Below are 22851 nucleotides of genomic sequence, written 5' to 3'. Positions count from 1 at the left end.
GGCTGCCAGATCCCAGGGGATCAGGGCACCAGGCCTGGCCTAGCCTACAGAGCTACTCATGGACACCAGGGGAAATCAGAATGCAAGCTCCCACGAAGAGGCTGGTCCTGGAGCTTTTGAGCCAGTAATCCTGCCTAGTAGAAAACGTCCCCCAATATAGTCCTCTGAGCACTGTACAGAGGAGTCCGGGATAGAAGCCAGAGCCCTTTTAGCCAGGTACTCCCTAACAGAGGACAAAGGAAGTGAGTGCCCTTACAAATAGCCCCAACTGGTAGGCTGTTCTTGCCCACACTGGGCATGAAAATTACTCTGTGGTCAGGCCGTATTAACTCCTCCAGGCAAGGTTCAAGATGACCTCACCCTATGTTCAGGAGACTGTGGTGGTATTGTGTTCCCCAAAATATTGTGTACCTTAATAAACTTATCTGGGATCAGAGAACAGAAAAGCCACTAGTTAGGCAGTGATAGCACACACCTTTAATCCTGGCATTCCAGAGATAGAAATCCCTCTGGATCTCTGTGAGTTCAAGGCCACATTGGAAACAGCCAAGCATCCTGACATGTCTTTAATCCCAGAAAGCCAGCCTTTAATCCCAGAGAGTGGTGGTAGAAAGCAGAAAGGTATATAAGGCGTGAGGACCAGAAACTAGAAGCTTTTGGCTGGTTAAGCACTCAGGCTTTTGAGCAGCAATTCAGCTGAGAGCCATTGGGATAAGGACACAGAAGCTTCCAGTCTGAGGAAACAGGACCAGCTGAGGAATTGGCAAGGTGAGATAGCTGTGGCTTGTTCTGTCTCTCTGATCTACCAGCATGGACCCCAATAACTCACCTCGGGTTTGATTTTATTAATAAGAACTTTTAAGATTCCTGCTACAGGAGACCCTTGCCATACCCACTGATGTCCAGCACATGACTTCCCAGGATCAGAAATGGAGATAGTGTTTCCTAAGCCCTGGAAGGCTCTGAAATGAGCAAAAACCGCCCAACTCCAAACTCAAGTTGACTTCTAGGCTGAAAGTCCCCTCCTAGCCTGTCCTAGCCTGATCTCAAATTGTGTGGCATCCAAAGGAGCTCAGCAGAGTGTAAGGAGAAGCTGTGACATCCTGAAAATGTCCTCATTAGATGACACCGGCAGAGAAACATGCTCCAGTCAGTGTTCAGGTACACCCATCCCATCACCACAGTCCCCAGGCATGGTCAGAGTGCAGACATGAAGCCTTCAATGTCTTCTAGCTTATTATCAAGAGAAATAAACACCTAAACCTCATTCCTCCCCAGCTTCTTACTCCATCTGGCCTCCATTAGAGATGATTCATTCGATGCTCAGGTGGGAACAGGGCTCCCTCAGATGACAACCTTCTCAATGCCAAACCTTCACGACACCCTAAAGTAAGAGAAACTGAGAGAGTCCAGAGTCGGCCAGTGACTCACACGGTGGAGACCCTGAGGACTGTAGTGGGCTCAGGAGAGCTTCAAATGGCTGCATCTTCTTCTGCCTATCCAGTAAGGCTCCCCTCAATTCATAACAGACCTGTGACCCTGCGACCCCAACAAGCCCAGAAGTCTTCTCTGCACTTATTCTAAGCGGGGACACCACCAAGAGGCTGAGGAGGGAGATACTGGACTCCGGGAAGCCTGATCTAGCTGTCACAAACAGAAGGGACTAGAGAGCTAAAGTTATGATCTGAGCACACATCTTTTCTTTATACAGCATCTAGCCTTGGATATTTAGTTATAGCAACTAAAACAGACTTAATAAAGAGTTCTGAGTTTTAAGGGTCCCTAAAGCCAATTCCTGGACTTTTCATGATCTGGCTCCAAGAAACAATGAATTCTGAAATTTAAATAAGTCCAAATTGAGATTCTGCTACTAGTATTCAAACACAGGTGGACTAGGACACCGTTAATAAAGATCTCCCGGGAAAATCAACAGCAACCTTTGACGCTAACCCAGCAGCCAATACATGCGGTCACAAAAGCTGCCAGTGATGAACCACCCAAGGCAAGGAGAGCCAACACCAGCAGAAAGAGGTTGTCGTGCCCAGTGAGCACCTACCATAGAAAGGAGAGGCAGGCGGGTCCACAGTGCAGGCGAGGACAAGCTTGGTTACAAAGAAAGCCCCCAGAGGAATGTTCAGGCCTTTGAAACAGGTAAGTCACTTAACCCCAAACACACTGATATTATCATTCTCCAGCGGTGTGAGGTCTGGCTGTTGGAAGAAGCCTCCACGCTTCATCTTTGAAAATCAAGTTCACCATCCGTTGGAAACATCTGAACCAGTGGCTCTCAGCCTTCCTAATCCTGTGCCCCTTTGAGGCAGTTCCTCACAATGTGGTGACCCTCAACCATAAAATTATTTTCATAGCTACTTCATAACTGCAATTTTGCTGTTATGAATTGTAATGTAGATATCTGTGTTTTCCCCTGGTTTGGGGTGGTGGTGGTGTCACAACCCACAGGTTGAGAATCACTGATCTAAATGTTTTGGAGCTTCTCCATTGAAGAAAGCATTGAGTTTAGTGCAACCACTAGACTGACTCTGTGTGTGTGTGTGTGTGTGTGTGTGTGTGTGTGTGTGTGTGTGTGTGGTGAGATAAGGGACAACCGCAGGAGTTCTCCTCGGGAACACTGTCCACCCTCCCTGAAATAAGGCCTCTCGATGCCCCGCAGCTCACCCATTAGACTGGCTGCCTAGTGAGCCCCTGGGGATGCACCTGGGGTTGTCTTCTCGGCACTGGGATTGCAAGCATGTACCATGACATCTGGCATTCGGCTGGGTTCTAGAAGGTAGGCTCGGGGTCTCGTGCTTATGAGGCAAGTACTTTACCAACTGAGTCATCTCCTCAGCTTCAACTGCAAGTACTTAACCAAAAACGCAGCAGATAAGCTGGAAAGGGGTAGGACGCACTTAGGTTGTTATCCAGCTCGCTAGTGGGAATCAGGTGACAGGTGAGCTTGAGATTTATTTGAGAGGGAAGCAGAATCCCTCAGCCATCTCCCCCAAACACCAGACAGCATAGGTATATCCAGAAACATCCAGTAAGCTGGCACACATGGCCAGATCTCTGAGTTAACTGGCCAATGTTTAAATCAGTCTCCAAATGGAAAGGTATTTGCCAAATAATTGTGACCCTCCCTGTCTCCCCAAAGGGGGGGGAACTGACGGTGCAGGGTGATTAAAGGCTATGTGACATAGAACAGGTACCAGTACGACCCCCAGATGGCTGACTGGACCTTCCCTGAGAGGCGGCCATCAGGTAGAGACAATCTGCACATTAAAACAATGGCCTGGTTCCTCTTTGGAAATTTCTCAACTTCAAGGGTCCGTAAGAGGGTTTTCCACAGTTGACATTGGTTCTCTGGGATTCTGACTCAGGGTCTGTGAAGTATGCTCTTCTAAAGCACCACAGGGAGCCTGTCATGGTGGTGTGCTCCTTTAAGCCCAGCACTCGGGAGGCAGAGGCAGGTTGATCTCTGTGCGTTCAAGGCCAGCCAGGTCTACATAGTGAATTCCAGGACAGCCAAGGCTACATAGTGAGACCTTGCCTTGAAAAACCCAAAATAAAACAATAAATAATAAAATATCTCAAGGAGCTAAAAGAGCTTTGCTCAGAAAGAGTCTGACCCCACCACAGGGAAGCTATAGCATATTTTTGCAAAGAGAAGCATCAAGACAAGCAGATATCCCGGGTCCCCCACAAGGACAAGGACAGCCAAGGCAACAGCCTGGGTGCCCGGATTTCGTCCAGGTTCATGGTCCTCATAAGCCAATAATTTTCCACAGAGTGCTCACTAGCTGGAGTCTGCTTCCAGGTGTCACTGTGCCCGGCTGCATTTGCACAGTGCACAAGTGAGCGCCAGCTCAAGAGACCCCGAATGACCTGGGCTGCTCCTGGCAAGTGGCCACAGCATCCCCAGCTGCCATCAGCACTCCCTGATGCCCACAGGAGCCGGCTGGACCCCCGGGATCGCATCTACTGCCACTTCAGCTAAACTTGGATTCCCCGTGGTTGTTTCCCCAGCCAGTCTCTAGATAACAAAGCATCACTTTATTCAGAACAGAAGGCTCCATCCCCCTGCATGCATGCCAAAGTGCTCATGACAGCTCTGGGCAGCCTCTGAATACAATTGTGAACCACATTTTTTTTTCCTTCTTCATCGGCCCCCAGAAGCCAAATGGTGACACTATCCAAATCTCACTCGCTAACCTTTACATAGCCTATGCCACAGCCCACTCTGCTTCCCTTATCCTGTGAGCACCACCAGTCTGCACTCACCTTGGTGGAAGGTGGGGGCCACCTCAGGGGATTCACACTTGGCTGTAGAAACTGCACCCAACACCATGTCGCCTGGAGATCTGTATGGGAGCAGCACTCAAACTGGTCACATACAGGCCACCACACAGGGCTGTTGAGAGTGGTCCAGAGCAAGAGCCCCGAGGAAGGTGCTGGCTCACGATGTCTCCCATCAAGCAGCTTGCACTGCCTGGGGTTAGCAACTTCTTAAAGACAGCAATGGCACGGGCTATCCCTGATCGGTATCCTAGAGAAGCCAGTGCCTTCTTCTGGCCTCTGCATACACATTTGCACATACTCGTGCCCAATACCAGCTTGCAGAGACACCCAGATAAAATAAATCTCTGGTTTAAAATAGTTCAGGTTATCCTGAACTACATAGTGCAAGGCCAGCCTGGGATGTCCTGTTTTAAAATTTAAAATAATAATAATAACAACAACAATAATAATTAAGAAATCACTAAGGAATTTTTTTAAAGCAGCAAGTGACAAAATTAAAATGAAATACATAAGTCAATAGAGACTGATTAGGTGCCCAAGGATACGCTTAAAATAAGCCTGTCTTATCTCCCAAGATGCTTTCTGTTGGATTTTTATCAATCCTATTCAAGTTTCCTAAGTAATTTTAACAGTTTAGCAGCTTGACAGAATCTGAAACTGCCATGATAAACACTGCCTATGGCCCACCCCAAGGCCATTCCTCACTTCTCTGTCCCTTGCTTTCACCTGCCAGAAATCTAGAATGCTAAACACATGAAAGCCCTCACTCTCAGCCTCCCTTGCAGCTAGGATACACTTACAAGACACAGGTGAGAGGATGTGCTGTCGCTTGTGGAAAAGCAACCTAAAGGGGCCCTAATGTGCTCAGGTCCTCTTTTAGCTTCTTCTTCACACATCATCCCCAGACAGGCAGCAGCCACCATCCAGCAACAGGAAGTGACAAATGGGAGATGGTGACATGGACAGCAACGGTAGAGTGGAAACATGGGATGACCCCGCTTAAGTAAGGATGGCCTCACTGAACCCCAGAACCAGTCCAGGACTCTCTGCTCCCAAGTTTACAACGGAAGAGATAAACAGTCCCCTCGTTGTTTATCCGCTGGTATCACAAAGGGTTTGGGGTTACCACACTATTGCTTGCGGATTCATGATGTCAAATCAGTTCTGACTTGTAAGTGAGAACCGCTTTCACTTTAACTTGTTCCTATCGATCTTAGGGGTTCACTCTGGAAATATCACTTTGACAATGTCAGTCCTTTTGGCAGAATGCCATTGAGTACATCTGTCCCCAGAACAATGAAACCAGAAATGAGGGAGGATTTAACCAATCCCACTGGCAAAATGCGGTCATTAGGATTTAAAATCGTAAAGCTCTCGGACACTTTGTTTAGCAACTAACATAAACAAAAGCTACTGTTTGGGGGGAAATAAGACCCCCCCCTCCCATCTACACCATTAGCTGTCTGGAATGGATTAGAAAGATAAATTGGAGCGATTCGGTAGATATTGTCCTTGTAACACCCATGAGAAGATGTGCCAAAGAGCAAATGCTGGGAGCTGTGGAGGCAGCACAGTGCCATGCCTGCCCATGACAGTGCCATGGACTCACGGGACATCCGCACTTTCCAGGTTTTTATGGGATCTTTTGCACATTCTTCAAATTCAATTTGCAACCAAGAAATGACTTCCTAAAGAATTGCCTTTGTTCGCTGGTCCAACTCAGACTCAGCCCACTACCAACTGCTTGACATGCCAGCCAACACACACACACACACACACACACACACACACACACACACACACACAGCCCTCTAAAAATGCTTTGCTTTCCCCAAAATGTGAAAGTCATTGTCTAACTATGTGAAACACTCAGGCATTCCTGTGTCCCCGGTCACCACTCAGCTAGCCCTGAAAGCTCACTGGAAAATTCCCTTAGAAAATGTGCCAGGCAGTGGCGTGGGATGGGGCTTGGATGGTGAGTGCTTGCCTGGTGTGCATGAAGCCTTGAGTCCATTACCCAGCACCACAGAAACCAAGCATGGTGGTGTATGCCTGCAATCTCAGCGTGTGAAGGCAAAAGGATCAGAAATTCAAAATCATCTTTGGTGAGATGGTGAGTTGATGGCCATCCTGGGACTCAAAACAGAACACCAATAAGAGAAGCCGGACATGTGTGGGGAGGTAGGTTTAAAAAAAAAAAAAAAGGCAAGTGGGACAGATGTGACCAGAAGCCACTGAGTGGTTGGCTATTAATGGGGATAGACAAATGGTCTATTAAAAGAGTGGCAATACAAACCATATAATGAACAAAAGTGTGTGTGTGTGTGTGTGTGTGTGTGTGTATGTGAGCACACACGCACGAGCGTGCATGTGTAAAATCTTAAAGAAGAAAGGAAATGAGCATTGGTTGAACAGATACCTTTCATCAGCCAGATCATTCACTCATCCAACAGTACTAGCTATCAGTGTCCTGAGGCAGTCACTAGGATACAGAAGTGACTTCAGACGCAGTCACCTGTGGTAGCCATTTTCTCTCCAATCCCACCGCACAGCTCGCCAGGGACACTGATCCAACCCCTATCTGACTGAAATCATAGCGCATGCTTTCAAAATTTCTACAGGCAGAAAGCGTGGGGTGTGAGGTACACATGTGTATGGGTTGTGAGTGTGTGGAGTTAGACCAGGATGGGATTAAGGATGGAATTAGACACACAAGCTCTCGAGCTGCTGATGGGGCAAGTTTATCAAGCCCTTTACAGGAAGGACCTTGTTTATGGCCACTCCCCTGGTCCCTTTTGTAATAGGGACCAGATTCACAACAACTGCTTCTTCAAGGAAGCCCTAGTTGAGCTCAGCACACCACGGTGTGATGGGATCATTCCTTAGCATCCTGCCACAGTAGAAGAGACCCAGAAAGGGGCCTGTTCTAGTTTCATCTCTTCAGCTTACAGTTCCAGTTGACAGTCTGTCACGTAGGGAAGTCGAGGCAGCAGGAATTTAGGGGAGACATGATATCCATGGCCAAGAGTGGAGAGAAATGGATGTATGAGTGTTGGCTTGTTGGCTTGATCCCAGGTAGCTTTCTCCTTTCTTACACTGTTTACGGCACACTGCCTAGGGAATAGTGCCACACACAGTGGACTGGGTCTTCCTTTATCAATCAATAACCAAGACAATCCCCACAGACCCACCCACAGGCCAGCCCAGTCTAAATAATTCCACATCAGACTCTCTTTCCAGGTGATGACTCTGTGTTGTATTTAGTTGACAGTTAAAACCAACCGGCCGAGAGAGCAGGTCAGAAATGCTGGCACCAGCCCTTACATGTAGCCTAGGGAGAAAAATCAGAGTAACACAGTTAATTCCAAGACATGCAACATCAGGTAGCCTGCAGGGGAGGATTGTAGGATTTCTAAGATTTGAGTCCAAATCCTAGGACAAGTATGCACTAGCTTATGCCTTTGGGAGAACAGCTCACGTTAACTGCTTGGAACCTGGCTCCCACAGGAAGATGAGTTTCACCAAGTTCACATGGTGACCATGGAAACTCAGTGTAAGAACAAACTGGGAAGAGTCTGTTATGAAAAGGAAACCAAAAAGTCTACCTACACCCCAAGGGGGAAATTCATGTCTGCACCTTGTGTTTTATTGGGCGTTTTGGTGGCGCAGTAGAAAACTACAACACTATCCTTTTTAATCAAAATTTACAGATCTCCAGTTAGATTGTGTCTTAGGGTTTCTGTTGCTGTGAAGACACACCATGGCTATAGGGTAAAAGGGCCAGCCAAAGAAACCCACCCTGACCCTGAAACCAGAGCCAGTGAAAGAAACACTTTAGCCCTGAACCCAGAACCTAAGAAACACACCCTGACCCTGAAACCAAAGAAACACACTTTGGTCCTAGAATCAGAGCCAGTGAAAGAAATATGCCCTGCCCCTGAAATTAAAGCCAAAAGGCTAAAATGGGCCACTGAAAGAAACACACGTTGGTCCTGAACCCACAGCCAAATTTGCCCTTGACCAACTAAGCGGGAAAACCAACCAATCCCTGAGCAGGAAAACCAACCAATCCCTGAGCATGCGATCTAGCCAATCTGGGCTCAAGGACTGAAATCTGACCAATTCCCACCCTGCAAATCTTCTCCCTGGAAAAACTCCGCCCCGAGCCTGTTCAGTTTGCTGCCTCCTTTTTCCACCCTGGCAGAGGCAGCCCCTCTCCTGAATTCTTCCCTCCCAATAAACCTCTTAAAAGAGGTTTGGGTGAGACCTTCTTTAGCAGGAGCAGAGACAGAGCCTGAGCAGAGCTGAGCAAGGCTATAACCCTTTTCGCTGGGGAAATCTTCCCTAGCAGAGCGGAGTTGTTACACACTCTGCCCCTGGGGACTGGAGCAGAAATCTAACAGTTTCGCTTGGGAAACCCTCCCCTGCCAGAGCTGTTAACATTGGGGAAACCTTTCCCTGGAGCAGGGCGTAAACTGCTATGCTTACTGTGACCTGTGGTATTCCCTGGCTCCCGACTGCCAGAATACTTTTGGATCTGGGCCACTATGCTTACAATGACGGTGGTAACTCTTATAAAGGAAAACATTTCATTGGGGGCTGGCTTACAGTTTCAGAGGTTCAGTTCATCATCATCATGTTGGGACATGGTAGTACGCAGGCAGACATGGTGCTAGAGGGGTGGCTGAGAGTTCTACATCTTGCACAGAAAAAAAGAAGTCGTCGGTCTCACTGGGCATGGCTTGAGCATATATGAGACCTAAAAGCCCGCCTCCACAGTGACACACTTCCTCCAACAAGGCCACACCTCCTAATAGTGCCGCTCCCTTTGGGGGGGGGGGCATTTTTTCTAACCACCACAGGTTGTTATTCTTCCTTTTTAGTCTAGCATGATATATGATATATTCTGATTATTATAATTATAGTAATGTGCAATACTCTCCATAGGTACAAAAGTGAAGCTTTAGGCTGGAGAAGGGGAAGAGAAAGAGGGGGAGAGGGGGAGAGGGAGAGAGAACATGGTTACCAAGACCATGAACCCTTCCCCCTCCACCCTCCCACTCCCCCACCCTCCTACCCCCACCCCCCACCCACTCACCCCACCCCACCCCCGCCATGTTCCATATTCTCCCCTGTGGTCTAGCTGCTTCAACTTTGGCCTGGGCCTACAAGGGTACCAAGAGTACCCCAACAGCTAAAAGGTTGCAAACCCCATCTTTAGACTTAGGCTTGAAATTCCTTCTTTATTAGTATTTAATTAGCAATTGTTAATGCACAGCCATGTTGACCATTAATGAGTAATTTGACCTTCCCAACTTAATATTTGCAGGAAGCTCCAACGAGTGGCAAACAGAAAGAAAAGAGTGCATTAAGGGAACAACGCAGGTAACTGGGCGTTTGTGCTCATTTTCTCTCTCTGAGGCCCAGCCACCAATAAATAAATCCCTTTTAAAGAAGCCCACAGAAGATGGGACCGCCTCGGAAAGGCCGGGAGCGCCCTCTATGGGCCATAGATTGGAAGCGCGGCCGAGCTCATGGTCCAGGAATGAAACCAAGTCTTAAGGCTTCTAGCAGGAAGGCAAAGAGGGTGCTGGTTTATGTGACTAACCAATTGCTCCAGGTACTCGAGTGGGCACTTATTTACGCTGGTGAAGCAGTATGGGCAACAACAGACACAGTTTCCCGCCTCCCCCAACTACCTGCTCTCCCCAAAGCACCGACGGGGTTTCCTGTCTGCTCTGTATATCTGGACAGATGAATCCCGCGCATTCACAAGTACACAGCAGGCCTGTTCCTTTTATAGCTTTAAATACCCACCCCCGTATTTTCTAATTAAAACAAAAGCTCCTGATAGCAGAAGTTTAATTACAGTCTAAGACAGCCCTGGAATTCCATAGGGAACAAAGCAGAGGTCCGATCCGAGTCAGCCTCCGAGAGCATCTCTGGGCCTGTCTGTGTCCAGGTTCTCTATTCACATCCCTTGGGAGAGTAGTGGTTCCCAAATATCTCCCCGTAAGTCCCCAGAGCCAAGGAAGGTAGGCACTCTGTGGCTTGAAAGGGAAGTAAACCAATCATGCCATAGGTCTCCCAAGGGAACACAATCCTGGATTTTAGCTCCACAGGACCCATTCTGGACTCCTGGACTCCAATACTATATGACAACAAATTCTTGTTGCTTTAAGCCAGAAGGGGGTGGTCAATCCTCACAGTAACCCATCTCTCCTGTCGTCAAGGGATGGGCCATCATGACGTAAGTGCAGAGAGGACATGCTGGTATCTTGGGAAACCCTCTGTGATAGCTTTCTAGGGACATGAATTGTCACTCTGCAATCCCACGACACCCTCTAACTTCACAACAATGCATTCTGTGCTCAGAAAAGTCAGCGGTAAGGGCCATCCGTCTGCCAGCCTCGGAAGCACAGGCTGAGACACAATGGGATCTCCTGCTGGCAAAGATGGCGTGGAACAGGGAGCTGGAGCTGGAGCAGGCTGGGTCATGGGGAGGTTTCCAAGACTTCTAAGGGCGAGAGGATCGCACTGACCAGGTCTATCTGCAAATGAAGACGGACTGCTGAAGGCCAGCAGAGAAGTCGTGATGGAGCTGACTCTGACCCAGCGCCCTGTCTTCCAACTTCCATTCAGCTGTGTATCCCAGGAGCTCTGAAGTGCTGTGGCCTCTGGATTCCTTTCTACCCTTAAACTTACAAAATTCCCATAAAACTTGTGTGTGATTGGGGTTGCCTCTGTTCTTCTCTACTGTGCTAGGAATTAAACTTATCTAAAAATTAGTTTATAGGAAGGGTGTAGCTCAGTGGCAGTGTTTGCCTAGCATGTATAAGGCCTTGTGTTTGATCCACAGTGACAGACAAAATAATAAAATATGCACTTACTGATGCATTTAAAAATAATAACCATAGAGCTGGAGGGATGGCTCACCTATTAAGAGAGATTACTGCTCTTGCAGAGGACCCTGGTCTGATTCCCAGCAACCACATGGTGGCTCACACCATCTGTAACTCTAGTTCCAGGGGAACCCAATGGTTTTGTTTTGTTTTGTTTTGTTTTTCTGGTTTCCACAGGCACCACGCACTCCCATACATGCATACATGCATACGTGCAGACACTCATACACACAGAACATTTCAATTTAAAAATGTTTGAATAACTATATGAGGCCCCTACATGTTGACACAAAGTAAAGCTTTGAAAAAAAAATAACTATGTTTTCCAAACTGAGAAGGGAAGGGAAGGGGGGCGGCGGCATTGGTTGTGTTTTGGCAAAGCATCTTCACAGAAGGTAGCTGGCCCTCTATTTGCTAACTCATCCATCCACTAGGACACATTGTTTTTGGGCTGAGGAACATCTGGCCTCCTACAGATGTATGGTGGGGAAGTGTTTCCAAAGCCTTTGTGGACAACTTTGGGAATCTATCTCAACTACACCAAACTCTCCATGGAGCTTCTCTAAAGGTTGGTTGCACTGTAGAATCCGAAACTATGGAAAGAATTTTCATTTTTTTGTACACTAAAAATGCATCCCTCTAGGGCAGGGGTATAGCTCAGTGGTACAGCATTTGCCTGGCAAGCATAATGCCCTGTGTTCAATTCTCAACACAATAAAATGTTACAAGGGTAAAAGATTCAAAGTTCAAGATAGACAATAGATAGAGAGAGAGAGAGAGAGAGAGAGAGAGAGAGAGAGAGAGAGAGAGTGTTGTGGATTCACGTGTGCTCTGGCATGTGCACACATTTGCACATGGAGGCCAGAACAAGACTTTTGGAAGTCTGTTCTCACCTTGTACCTCACTGGGGCAGAGTTCTGTTGCTGTGCTATGCACCCCAGGCCAGCTGACTCACAACTGTGAGGGATTTCCAGTGACTCCCCCTCTCATCTCCACCTCCCATCTCACCACAGGAGCGCTGGCGTTAAGGATGCGCGCGCCGCCACATCGGGCCCCTGGGTAATACTGGGGATGGTAGCCATTGGGACTTGGCATGTTTCATCATGTGACATTTTAAAATCACATTCATCTCACATTGCTATGAAAACCACATTCATTCACACCACCACTGTCGTGAGTAAGGTGTCTAATACTGAGAAGCACCTGCCAACCAGAGAGACAGCTCAGCAACATTAAGTTAAAACATGACATTTTAACTTTAAAAAAAAACTCAAGTTGTATCACTGACAAGAAAAATTTGCAACTACTTTGTTCATTTTTGAAGAAAAAAAAAAATGTGCCAGAGCTACCCAAGTCAGTAACTAAAGTTTCTCTGTAGCCATTTCTTTTAAGTAAATACAGCATTCCACTTAGAAAGCAAGTTACTCAGCTGTTGACATGGAGTCACACAGGTGTTTCTCCCTGGGGTTAGAGTTAATACTTCTACTAAAAAATGATATCAAAGATATTAATCATTTAAACTGCCACATATTCTTTCAGCACTGTTCATGTTTTCAGCATCCCTGCCTGGCCTTATTACTAGCCACCATTTATTATATCCAGGAAGCTTTTGCAACATCCATGTGAACATCAACGCAGAAAAGAGGCAAAGAGCTTTGAGAATAAGTTTGACTCGAGGACTTATTGAAAAGATCTTTAGCCTTAAATAAAAATCATCCCAAGCCATCCCTGCATGTCCACTGTAAATGAATACGTGGTCTTAGAAAAATGTGTCCTACAGACTAGGGAGCACTACTATTATTTTAATGTTTGCATGGTAACCTATTGCAGCAATGGATGCGGTGGGCGTAGGGGGCGTGGCTTGCTTACTTTGGTTTTAGTCAATCCCGAGTCTCAGGGCTCACTTGGGATCTTCGGGGTGCGCTGCAAAGAAAACTTCTGTAGCACTGTCTGCTACTGTCAGCATGGCTCTGGGTAATTCGCCTGGGCCCAAAACGCTGGACCCGAAAGAGGAGGGATGAGGCCGACAGCAGCCCCGCGCCTGCAGGAAGCATGAATTAAGTCTGCCCATGGCCTTCCCCATCAGACGCAAATCCAAGCAGCTGCTGCAACTGAATGGCAAGACAGACAGGAAGGCTCCTCGAGGAGCCCATGGAATAAATTACATGCTGCTGCGTGATTTCTTCCCCAGCACGGGAGCCATCCGCGGGCTGCTATGCCCACTTCTTCCCTTCACTAATTGAACTTAAGTGGGGTAAATAGGCACTTGGAGATGTGCTTGTCTTCTTTGTCCGTTTCGAGTCTGGTCATCATCCAGACTGCAAATCCCACTTCGACGCAGTGGAGAGAAGTGCCAACAAGCCTTCCAGTTCCAACATTCCACAGTGCAGAGATTTGCAGAGCAGCGCGCCTAAGAAAGGATGGCTGACAGCAGCGCTGTGGAACCCCCGGGGATCGCCAACAGCTCTGCCTCCCCACACTCACAAGCAGAACCCATCCCGCAGGAGACCCACCGACCCGGGAATCCGGGAATCGGAAAGGGAGGCTGGGTCACCACAAAGTTCGCTTACTAGTGATTCCGCTTTCAAGTCGCTTTCTGTAGCAAAAACTCTTTCAACGCTCAGAAAACGTTAGCTTAGATTAGAAAGAGAGAAGCAGCAGTGGGACTGGAGGTGGGGGAGTTGGAAAACTAGGTTTATTCTGTCAGGCATTGTATAAAATCTGAATACTTGCCTTAAGATCGTGAACAGGGAAGAAAAGAGCCTTCACTGCCTTAGATGACCTCTTTATGGAAAAGGAATTCGGCATCAGAGTATGTGACATACAATGCCACCAAGCAATATGCATGATAGAGCTACCAAAGAGGTCAGAGCAGTGTCTCCCTTTATCCTTGTGGAGAGAATAATGCAGTCACCAGCATACAAAGCCAGTAGCCCTAATTGGGAAAGAAACTTGAGAGAGAGAGAGAGAGAGAGAGAGAGAGAGAGAGAGAGAGAGAGAGAGAGAGAGAGAGAGAGAAAGTCTGCTTCTTGGGTTCCTAAAAACTGATGACATACATAAAAGCCACAGTTCCAAGTGTAGGAATACATGCACGGAGGTGGAAACCAAGACACCAAGGACATAGGGATGAAAGCCCGCTAAAAGCTTGTGTCTTTCTTTCTCTCTTCCTGGGTGAAACACGCAAGAAAACTGAGAGCCAGCCAAGCTTCTTTGCTTGCAAAGCAAGTGGTGTCTGTCCACGCTGCAGTCCCAGCTTAGGAGAGGGTGAGGTTCTCGGGAAAATCACTGACTGTCCGGGTCCCTCTCCCTCCACCAAAGACACAAGTCTTCTTCCAGCTGCAAAGTTCCCAAGCCTGAAGCTTAGGGCTTTGGCTGTTGCTGGTCCTGGAGTACAGTCCTGCCTGTCTGCCTCCCTCTGGGCTCCCCAGTGACCCTGTCCTACCTCGAGACAGGTGAACAAGATGACCACCCACACCCCCAGTAAGAGTCTGACCAAAGAAAGCGTCCCCCAGCTCCCCAGCCCTCCACCTCCCACCCCCTCGCGATGCCCAAAGTCGCTTTTCCTTTCCTTTGCCTGGATCTCCAGGACACTTAGGCAAGTTCCAGCCCCCTGATTCCCGGACGTTCTAGGACGCGGTTTAAAGCACCCCAGTTCTCTTGTGCTGAAGGTGTCCCCAAGCCCATCTCCCACACGCAGAGTGTCCAGTGCCCACACCCAGCGCGCCCTGACTCGACCCACGAGGATGCACAGGTTAGTGAAAAGACACGCACGCAGGCAACACGGAGTCAGAGCGGGGCAGCGGTCCCCAGAGTGACAAGCGGGCGGGCAGGGAAAAAGACAGCCGACCGACCGTGGAGCCCCGCAAGCGCGTACCTGGGGGCCCCGCCGAGGAGGCCACAGGGAGCAGCGCAGCCAGGAGCAGCAGCGCCGCCCAGGGCAGCGGGCGCGGGGACGCCCCGGCCTCAGGGGCCATCGGGAGCCCGGGATGCGGGGTACCGAGCGCGGGTGGCCGGCAGGGCGCGGGCCGGAGTGAGGGGGGCTCAGAGGCAACGCCGTCGGGTGCCCGTCGCCGGGCGTGCTGGGTCCTGTGCGGGCGGCGCTGCAGCCCCTCGATGATCGCTCCTGGCCGCGCACGGCCGCCGCGGTCCGCCACTGAGGCCACCCGCTGCCCGCCGCGCCTTTTAGCCGCGCTCGGGCGCCCCCTGCCGGTGCGCTCGCGACGGGGGCTCCACAGGGCGGGCGGGGCGCCGGGTGAGTGACCCAGGAGTCCAGGAGTCCCGGAACCCCACTTGGTTTATCTAGACCAGAAAAAATAGTGACAGGAAAGTCCCTCTCTTTGTCTAATTCTTCTACTTTCTGGCCCGTTGCAACCAAGATCTTGGTGCCAAGATCGGACGTAAACTTGTCCCCTGAACCCCTTAACCTCTCTGTGTGGTTTCAACTTCGGGGACCAAGCCGGGACCCTTCACCCTTTCTGCACATGGCAGTGGTCCGCGGGCATGCCGTGACCTTCCCACGCAGCCAGAGCGCTTGGGGAAGGGTGATGGGCTGTACTAGACCGGGCTGCTCCTGGCTGTCATTTCGCTGGAGCGCGTGATTCCAGTTGAAACGGAAGCAGGCTTTAAGCAAGCCGCACACGCCCGGCCAAGAACTTATTTGACCTCTCTTTCTGTAATTTAAACACTGCCTTGGGGTCCCGCTGTGCGGAATAACAGCCTGGGTTTGGGTCCACTCCCGGCCTGAGACGCAAGCGGAATCGGAGCGCCCCTGGAGGCGACAAGGATGCGCGCTAGGGAAGCAGAGTGTGGCTCTCTGCAAACCAACCCGACGCGGCTGAAAAGCGACAGAACATGGAAGGGGCTCGCCCACGTGGCAACCCCAAACTTGACCGGACTTGTTTCATCCCGCAGGAAGGAAAGCACGTTAAACAAAGTGTGGAATGATTGGCAATAAAACACGGAATCCTGTTCTGAAACAAGACAACAAAATCAAGACATCCACTGCTGAGCCCAGCCTGGCTGCAGCCTGCAGTCACTGTCTCCAGGTTCCCCACGGAGGGCCCTCCATCGATCCCCTCTTTAGAGTTTGGGAACATTCTACTGTAAACACACTCCTGCCTCACCCCTTAGGGCTCTAGGTTCTGCACATGCCAGTTAGCGGCGCGCTGGCACTTGTCACACCAGCATGGTCTTCTTTCAGGAGTGTCAGGTTCTGTGGGAGCCCACAGAGGTTTCCTAGTGAGAGCTGAGCTTGTTTTACCCAGCAGGGCTGCATAAGGGGATGGACTGACCACCTGCGTGGTAACCAGGTGTTAGGAAGGGTCTGCACTTGGCTGTGCTGGGGGGAGATTTTTGCTCCACCCCTTGGCATTCCTTTAAGCCCTTTAGAAGAGACCGAAGGGGCTGGTGGGTTTTGATCCAGGCCCTCCAGAGGCTATCCTGTGTTTCTGTCTCTCTCCTCTCTATAGTTCTAAATATTTATCACTTCTCCCTACTCAAGAGTACCCTGGGGGGGGCAGGTCCCCCACAAGGTTCCCTCCCTTTTCTCCACTCTTTCTCAATAGTTCCTTCCAAGCCAGCTGGCCCAGGGCTCCTGTGGCTCTTGCTGGTCCGTCCAGAGGTGGGGATCTCTCTAGGTGGAGCTGGTGAGAGAACTTCTCTTCCTCCTTGGCCCCTGGATGGTGAAGGGCAGTAGCCATGGTTTACTGAAACACAGTCCCCAAACTGTCTCTCATCACTGGAGCCTGTGATAACTGGGCACCTGGCATGGGGGTAAGACTTGTGGCTGAACTGAGCATTCTGAGATCGAAGAGAGTTTAGGCTATGAGTGTAACGTGTTTATAAAAAGGAGAGAGGGAGTTGAGTTACCAGAAGCAGGAAGATGCAAAGGTCCGTTCTCATCAGAGCCTGTGTGCAGCCCTGCCTGCCCTGGCTGTTAAGTGCAGCAGACCTAACTTCAGACCTCTGCTTCTAGAACTGTGACAAAAGGAACACGTGAAGTTTATGCCACCCAGTGTATGATACTTTGTGATAGTGGCCAGAGCCTAATGGAATAAGCCAAAATGAGCTAGGGCTCTGGCCCAAGGGATGCAACCTGAGAGAAGGGAGCCTCCCACAGAACGCCACCAAATGGGGGTAGGGGCTGGGGGTAGGCGGAGTGCTGGGCTCAGAACTCTGAGCAGGAGACACACCAGAATAGGCCCTCATAACCCAGGGAAGACTGATGATGAACCAGCCTGCCTCCATCTTAGGCTTAAAAACCAACTTATAGTAAAGACACACTAGGTTCATTCCTGTTTATGATTAAATCTGTTTCTCAAGGATTGGGGTGTGTCCCACCTGTAATCTCAACTACATATGGTTCTATACTGCCTGTTCCAGGAACGGCAACCATGTTTGTTTCCAAAGTTGTCTATGATCATCTTGCAACCCTACCTTTGTTTCAGAAGGTTAGATGACCCCCATGACTACCTTGTTTGGACCACCTGCTCCTGCTCCCCGCCTATTTCCCCCAATTTGGAATCCCCCTACCTGAACTGTAAGAGCCTTGTCCTCCTTACATCCAATGCTGCCCTCTCTAACCCTGCCTTAGGGGGAGGCAGCCTGTGTACATAAATTTAAAAAGCTTGCTTTAATTTACTGCTTGTTTTAATTCATTTGGCCATGATGATTTGGGCCAGTGGTCTTTCTCCTCCCCTCATTGGGATTAACAAAGAGCAGGGCATGTAGCTGGGACATCCCAGGATCATCTTGAAAGGATGGCCAGGGTGACTCCATAACAGACCAGCTGTGAAGAAAAGAGATTGACAGTGCCCAAAGGCACACCCTCCTTGGCACGCCCTCCTCAGCCCGCCCTTTGGGACATTTGTGATCCCAAGACTTCACTCCTCAGTTTAGACTCAATAAGATTATCCATGAGATATCATGGGCAGAGACTCAGCAGACAGTGTGTCCCTTCTTCTAGTGTGAGACACACATGCATTTATTCCCCACCCCAGAAGGTGGCTTGTGAGAGTAACTTTCTCCTGGGGACTCTTCAGACAGCCCAGGCCAAACCAACTTCCAGTGTTAGACTTCTGACAGTCAGAGTCCAAGTCGGTGAGGGCTGGGACACTCAGTGAAGTAACCAACACTAACAAATCCTGGTTCAGATTGAATACAAATCTGACCCAGGTGTGGTGGTACACACTCCTAATCCCGGCACCTGGAAGGCAGATGCAGGTGGGGATCACTGCGAATTGGAGTCCAGCTTGGTCTACGTAGTGAGACCCTGTCTCAAAAAAAAAAAAGACAATGTATATGAAATTTTAAAGTTCGAAAAGAGATTTCTAGGGTATCATAACTTTAAGGTGTGTGTGTGTGTGTGTGTGTGTGTGTGTGTGTGTGTGTGTGTGTGTGTGTGTAGGCCAGAGGTTGACATCAGTGTCTTCCCCAGTCACTCACTACCACATTTTTTGAGGCAGGGCCTCTCACAGAGCCCAGAGCTGACGACTTTAGCTGGACTGGCTGCCCAGTGAGCCCAGCGGTCCTCCTGTCTCTGCCTCCCCGGGGCCGGGATGACAGGCTCCCGTCACCTGGCATTTTCCCGGGTGCTGCAGATCAGAACTGGTCCTCAGGTTTGCACAGCAGCATTTTACCAACTACCATCTCCCCATCCCAGCTTTTAGGTTCAGAACACACAAGGAGAGACATTAAACCGACCCGAGTCATTGCCATCTGTCCTGCCTGTGACCGCCTCAGAAACATAGGCAGGCTGACGCTTTCCTTGTTTGTTTTTGAGACAGGGTCTCATTTATTCCAGGCTGACCTCAGACTCGCCACGTGGTGAGGATGACCTTGAACTTCGCTCTTCTTGCCACTAGCTCCCAAGTGCTGGGATTACAGGTGTGTGTCACCACCACACCTGGCCTGTGTGGTGCTAGGGTTAGAACACAGGGCTTCCTGTGTTTAAATGTGCTCTACCACCTACCTACATCCCCAGCCCTTTTTTAAATTATTATTTCTTTAGTTAGCATTCAAAGTAATGTTTTTCAACATGGTATTTTCCTATATGTGTGTCATATATATACACATGTATATTTTGCTCATATATGTATAACACACACACACACACACACACACACACTTTGTTCTAATTTGGCCCCCTCCATCATTGTCCTGCACTCCCCTCCCCCACCCCCACCCCACACCCGCTCTGGGCTAGTTCCCTCTCCCACAGTGTCCCTTCTGCTTTAATTTTGAGTGGACTCAACCACCAATGCTGCCTTAACACATTTTACTATCTTTCCGCACACTTTCTTAATCTCCTGATTGTTGCTTTGATTTCACTCATCAAATTAAAACAAAACCTGGGCTTAGTGGCACGTGACTAAAATTTCAGCACTTAGGAATTGGAGGCAAGAGGATCTAGAGTTGGGGGCCAGCCTTGGCTACATGAGATCCTGTCTCCAAAGATAAATAAATATATAAAATGGAAGGGGGAATGGAGGGAGGAAGGAAGGAAGGAGGGAGGGAGGAAGGAAAGAGAGAGGAAAAGTTGTCTCTCAGTGGTTGTGTAGATCCTCAGTTATGTGGTCCTCTGCCAGCCTGCCTCCAGCTCCATTCTATGGTTTATTCCCAGCTTCACGCATCAGGCTGTGTCTACACACACTGTCTCTGGTTCTAGTTATGTTTTAAATAACCATGCATCAGAAGAGTTCAGCACTCTCCCTACACATTGTCCTGGCATTCCTATGTGGCAGGGTGAGGATCAGAGTGCTGTTCTCATACTTCCTGTGGATAAATGGGAACCAAGTCCAAATGGCCATCTCTGGAGAGATGAGAGCGCGAGCTTTGAAAGCATGTGTCTTGTCCCTTTCATAGGTCAGCCAGTCATGCTCAGTCTTGGGTTTGGCTCTTCAATTCCTCTGGAAACACTGTCTTTGCAGATGTACCTCATGATGGCAGCTACAGATACGGTGAAATGCCCTTATACAATGATAGTGCTCACACGGTCTTTACAGGTTCTGCAGGAAAAGAGAACATACCCAACATGCTTGGGGTGATTGGAGTGAAAACAATTTCATCATGACAAATCAGGAGGGAAGCGTGTTTCTCTAGGACTCAGTAAACAAATGGAAAAGGCAGAAAAAAAAATAGAAGTTGACAGGAGCCTCATTCATTCCATTGCTATAGGGGCGGGGGCGGGACGGATGGATCTGCTTCTACCTGGCAATAAGAGGATGCTTTGCAAACTTTTCCTTGACCTGTGTTCATTCTGCCCTTGGAAGAGTCTCATCAGTGTCACTCAAAGGCTTTTATGGAGAGATCCATGATCCAGGGAGTCTGGCATGCCCTAGGTCCTCTAACCAGCGGGCATGACAGCCCAGCCAAGCTTTGAATCTACCATAAATGACAACTTGGAATGTGATCAAGGCAGAGGGATGCAGATAAAAGTCTATTTCACATGCCCAAATACCACAGTAGATTTGAGAGAAACACTCTGGTAGCGTCCAAATGGGACCCAATCATTTTTAGCATGCACTTATGCAAGACCTGGGTGCTACATCACTCATCTTCTCAGAGTTTGGAAGGGACAGGAAAGAAACGGTGTCTGGGGTTAGGGGATCCTCCTGCTGCTCTGTCACTGCCCAGTTCCTGAGCACAGAAGTTCTGACTTGCTTCCACCGCAAGGCAGTGCCAAGGCAATTATCTTCCTTAGTACCAATGTGTTGGTGAAACATGAAGGATGTCAGATTCTCCGCCTAGTATGTGCATCCTTAAAAGCTCTAGCTGAGACTGCTTCTGTTGGCAAAATACAAGGCCATAGACTGCTCTGCTGAAAAAATGTTTGCAGTACAAGCACAAAGACCAGGTAAGATCCCAAGAACCTATGAAAAAAAAAAGCCTCTTTATTATAATCCCAGCACTGGGAAGGGAAGACAGATGGGTCTCTAGGACTCACCATTCAACATAGACTAACTGGCAAACCCCAGGCCAATGAGGGACTGTCTCAAAAGGCAAGGTGGACGACTCTAGAGGAACAAAACCTGGTGTTGATCTCTGCCTTCCAGGTACACGTTATGAGTGTGTTCACATCCCCACCCCCCCCACCGAGAGAGAGAGAGAGAGAGAGAGAGAGAGAGACAGAGAGACAGAGAGACAGAGAGACACCGAGAGACACAGAGACAGAGACAGAGACAGAAAGACAGAGACAAGACAGAGAGAGTGCCCACAGATCTACAGAAAGCCCCAGACTTGGGTTGTACCCTTCTGTTCAATGTCCCAGGTCAGTTAGGCACACATATCTCAAAGCAGCTGTATCTACACTCCTCAATGGGCCTTTGGTTTGGACTATATGAAGAGAGATTCTACATTCATCACCTCTGGTGCATACTCTCTATTCAGCATCTACTCCTGTTCCATGCAGGGTGATGGGATATGAGCATAAAATCTGGCCAAGGAGTGCCAGGTCAAATGCAGTGCATCCAGTCAATCAAAACCAAACTGCAGTCCAGTATGATGAAGGCTGTACAAAGCTCAAAGGATATTTTACGTACATTGCCTACCTCCCTTCACTCTATTGACCCCCACAAGGAGGTGTGTGACCCCAGGTACAACACCACATACGTGTCCTATAGATCAGTGGTTCTCAACCTTCCTAATGCTGAGACCTTTTAATACAGTTCCTCATGTTGTGGTGACCCCAACCATAAAGTTATTTTCATTGCTACTTCATAACTATAATTTTGCTACTGTTACGAATCGTAGCGTTAAATATTTAAAGAGGTCTCAACCCAGAGGCTAAGAACTGTTGCTGTAGGGAGACACAGTCACATTCACTTGAATCTGAGGAGTTAACGGGAGCATGGTATGAGTTCGAGACACTAGCAAGTCTGGGTAGAAAGAGGGCTCAAAGTGTAGTCCTCACGTTTCAGTCACAGTTTTTTAAAAGTTGGCCCAGGCACCATAGTAGGGAAACATGTCTGGCCGCCTTCCCAGGCTGCACTTCACTGACTCCCAGCCCCTTGCCGAGGGCAGCGGACAACCATGAGGCAAACACCACTACAGAGCTATCCTCACAAGCTGAAGCTGCAGGGTCATCCAGAGCATGTCCTCCAAGCCCATGTCCTGCAAGTCCCGCATGCCTCAGCCAGCGTGAGGACAGACAGGCACTTGTTCTCAGGATGGGGAAACTAATTATTGGTTCAGTAGTCCTGAGATGAGCCCTAACTGTGCACCTGGCCCACAAGGAAGGCACAGGCCCATGGTCACCTATGAAATGACATCAGAACCAGCTGGCTTGGTTGTTACCACCCTAGTGAGCTGCCCCATGGCGAGCTATGGAAAGGCCAAGCAAGACCTTCAAGCCTCGGTAGAATAAATAATCCTTCCCTCCAAAATCTCACCCTTTTTCTGACTGGGAGGCAACCACCTCTTTCTGACTGAGTTGTGTGAGTGGCTAGGAAGCCTTCAAGTGTTCTCTGTGCATACGTGGTACTTAGCAGCTCATGAAGCACCCACTCCAACATGCTCGTGGACTGTCAGTAGAGACATTTTGCAGAGGTAGAAGTGAAAGGTTTGTATCCCACTCATGTTTACTCAGTCAAGCAAACAGCACAGCCAGGGAAGTCAGCCTGATCTTCTGTGAACAAGCTTGGTGGTCTTTGCACCG

General features: G+C 49.0%; 1 protein-coding gene across 2 annotated transcripts in view; it reads right to left on the bottom strand.

Annotated features, from left to right (window-relative positions):
• The window catches only part of Fndc1 (fibronectin type III domain containing 1), an 89050-nt gene extending 73687 nt beyond the window's left edge, over positions 1 to 15363 (bottom strand). Inside the window, exon 1 of one of the 2 annotated variants that reach the window (XM_076552873.1) lies at positions 15073 to 15363. In XM_076552873.1, the coding sequence (XP_076408988.1) occupies positions 15073 to 15172 (100 nt within the window). In that variant the 5' untranslated portion in view covers positions 15173 to 15363. The remainder of the gene's footprint in view (positions 1 to 15072) is intronic. The other variant, XM_042262385.2, reaches the window with a different exon arrangement.
• Positions 15364 to 22851: the final 7488 nt, after the last annotated feature.

This window comes from Peromyscus maniculatus, chromosome 16, assembly GCF_049852395.1.
Source record: "Peromyscus maniculatus bairdii isolate BWxNUB_F1_BW_parent chromosome 16, HU_Pman_BW_mat_3.1, whole genome shotgun sequence".
NCBI lineage: Eukaryota > Metazoa > Chordata > Mammalia > Rodentia > Cricetidae > Peromyscus > Peromyscus maniculatus.
The sequence above is the reverse complement of the archived record's forward strand: the minus strand, read 5'-3'. Positions and strand labels throughout refer to the sequence as shown.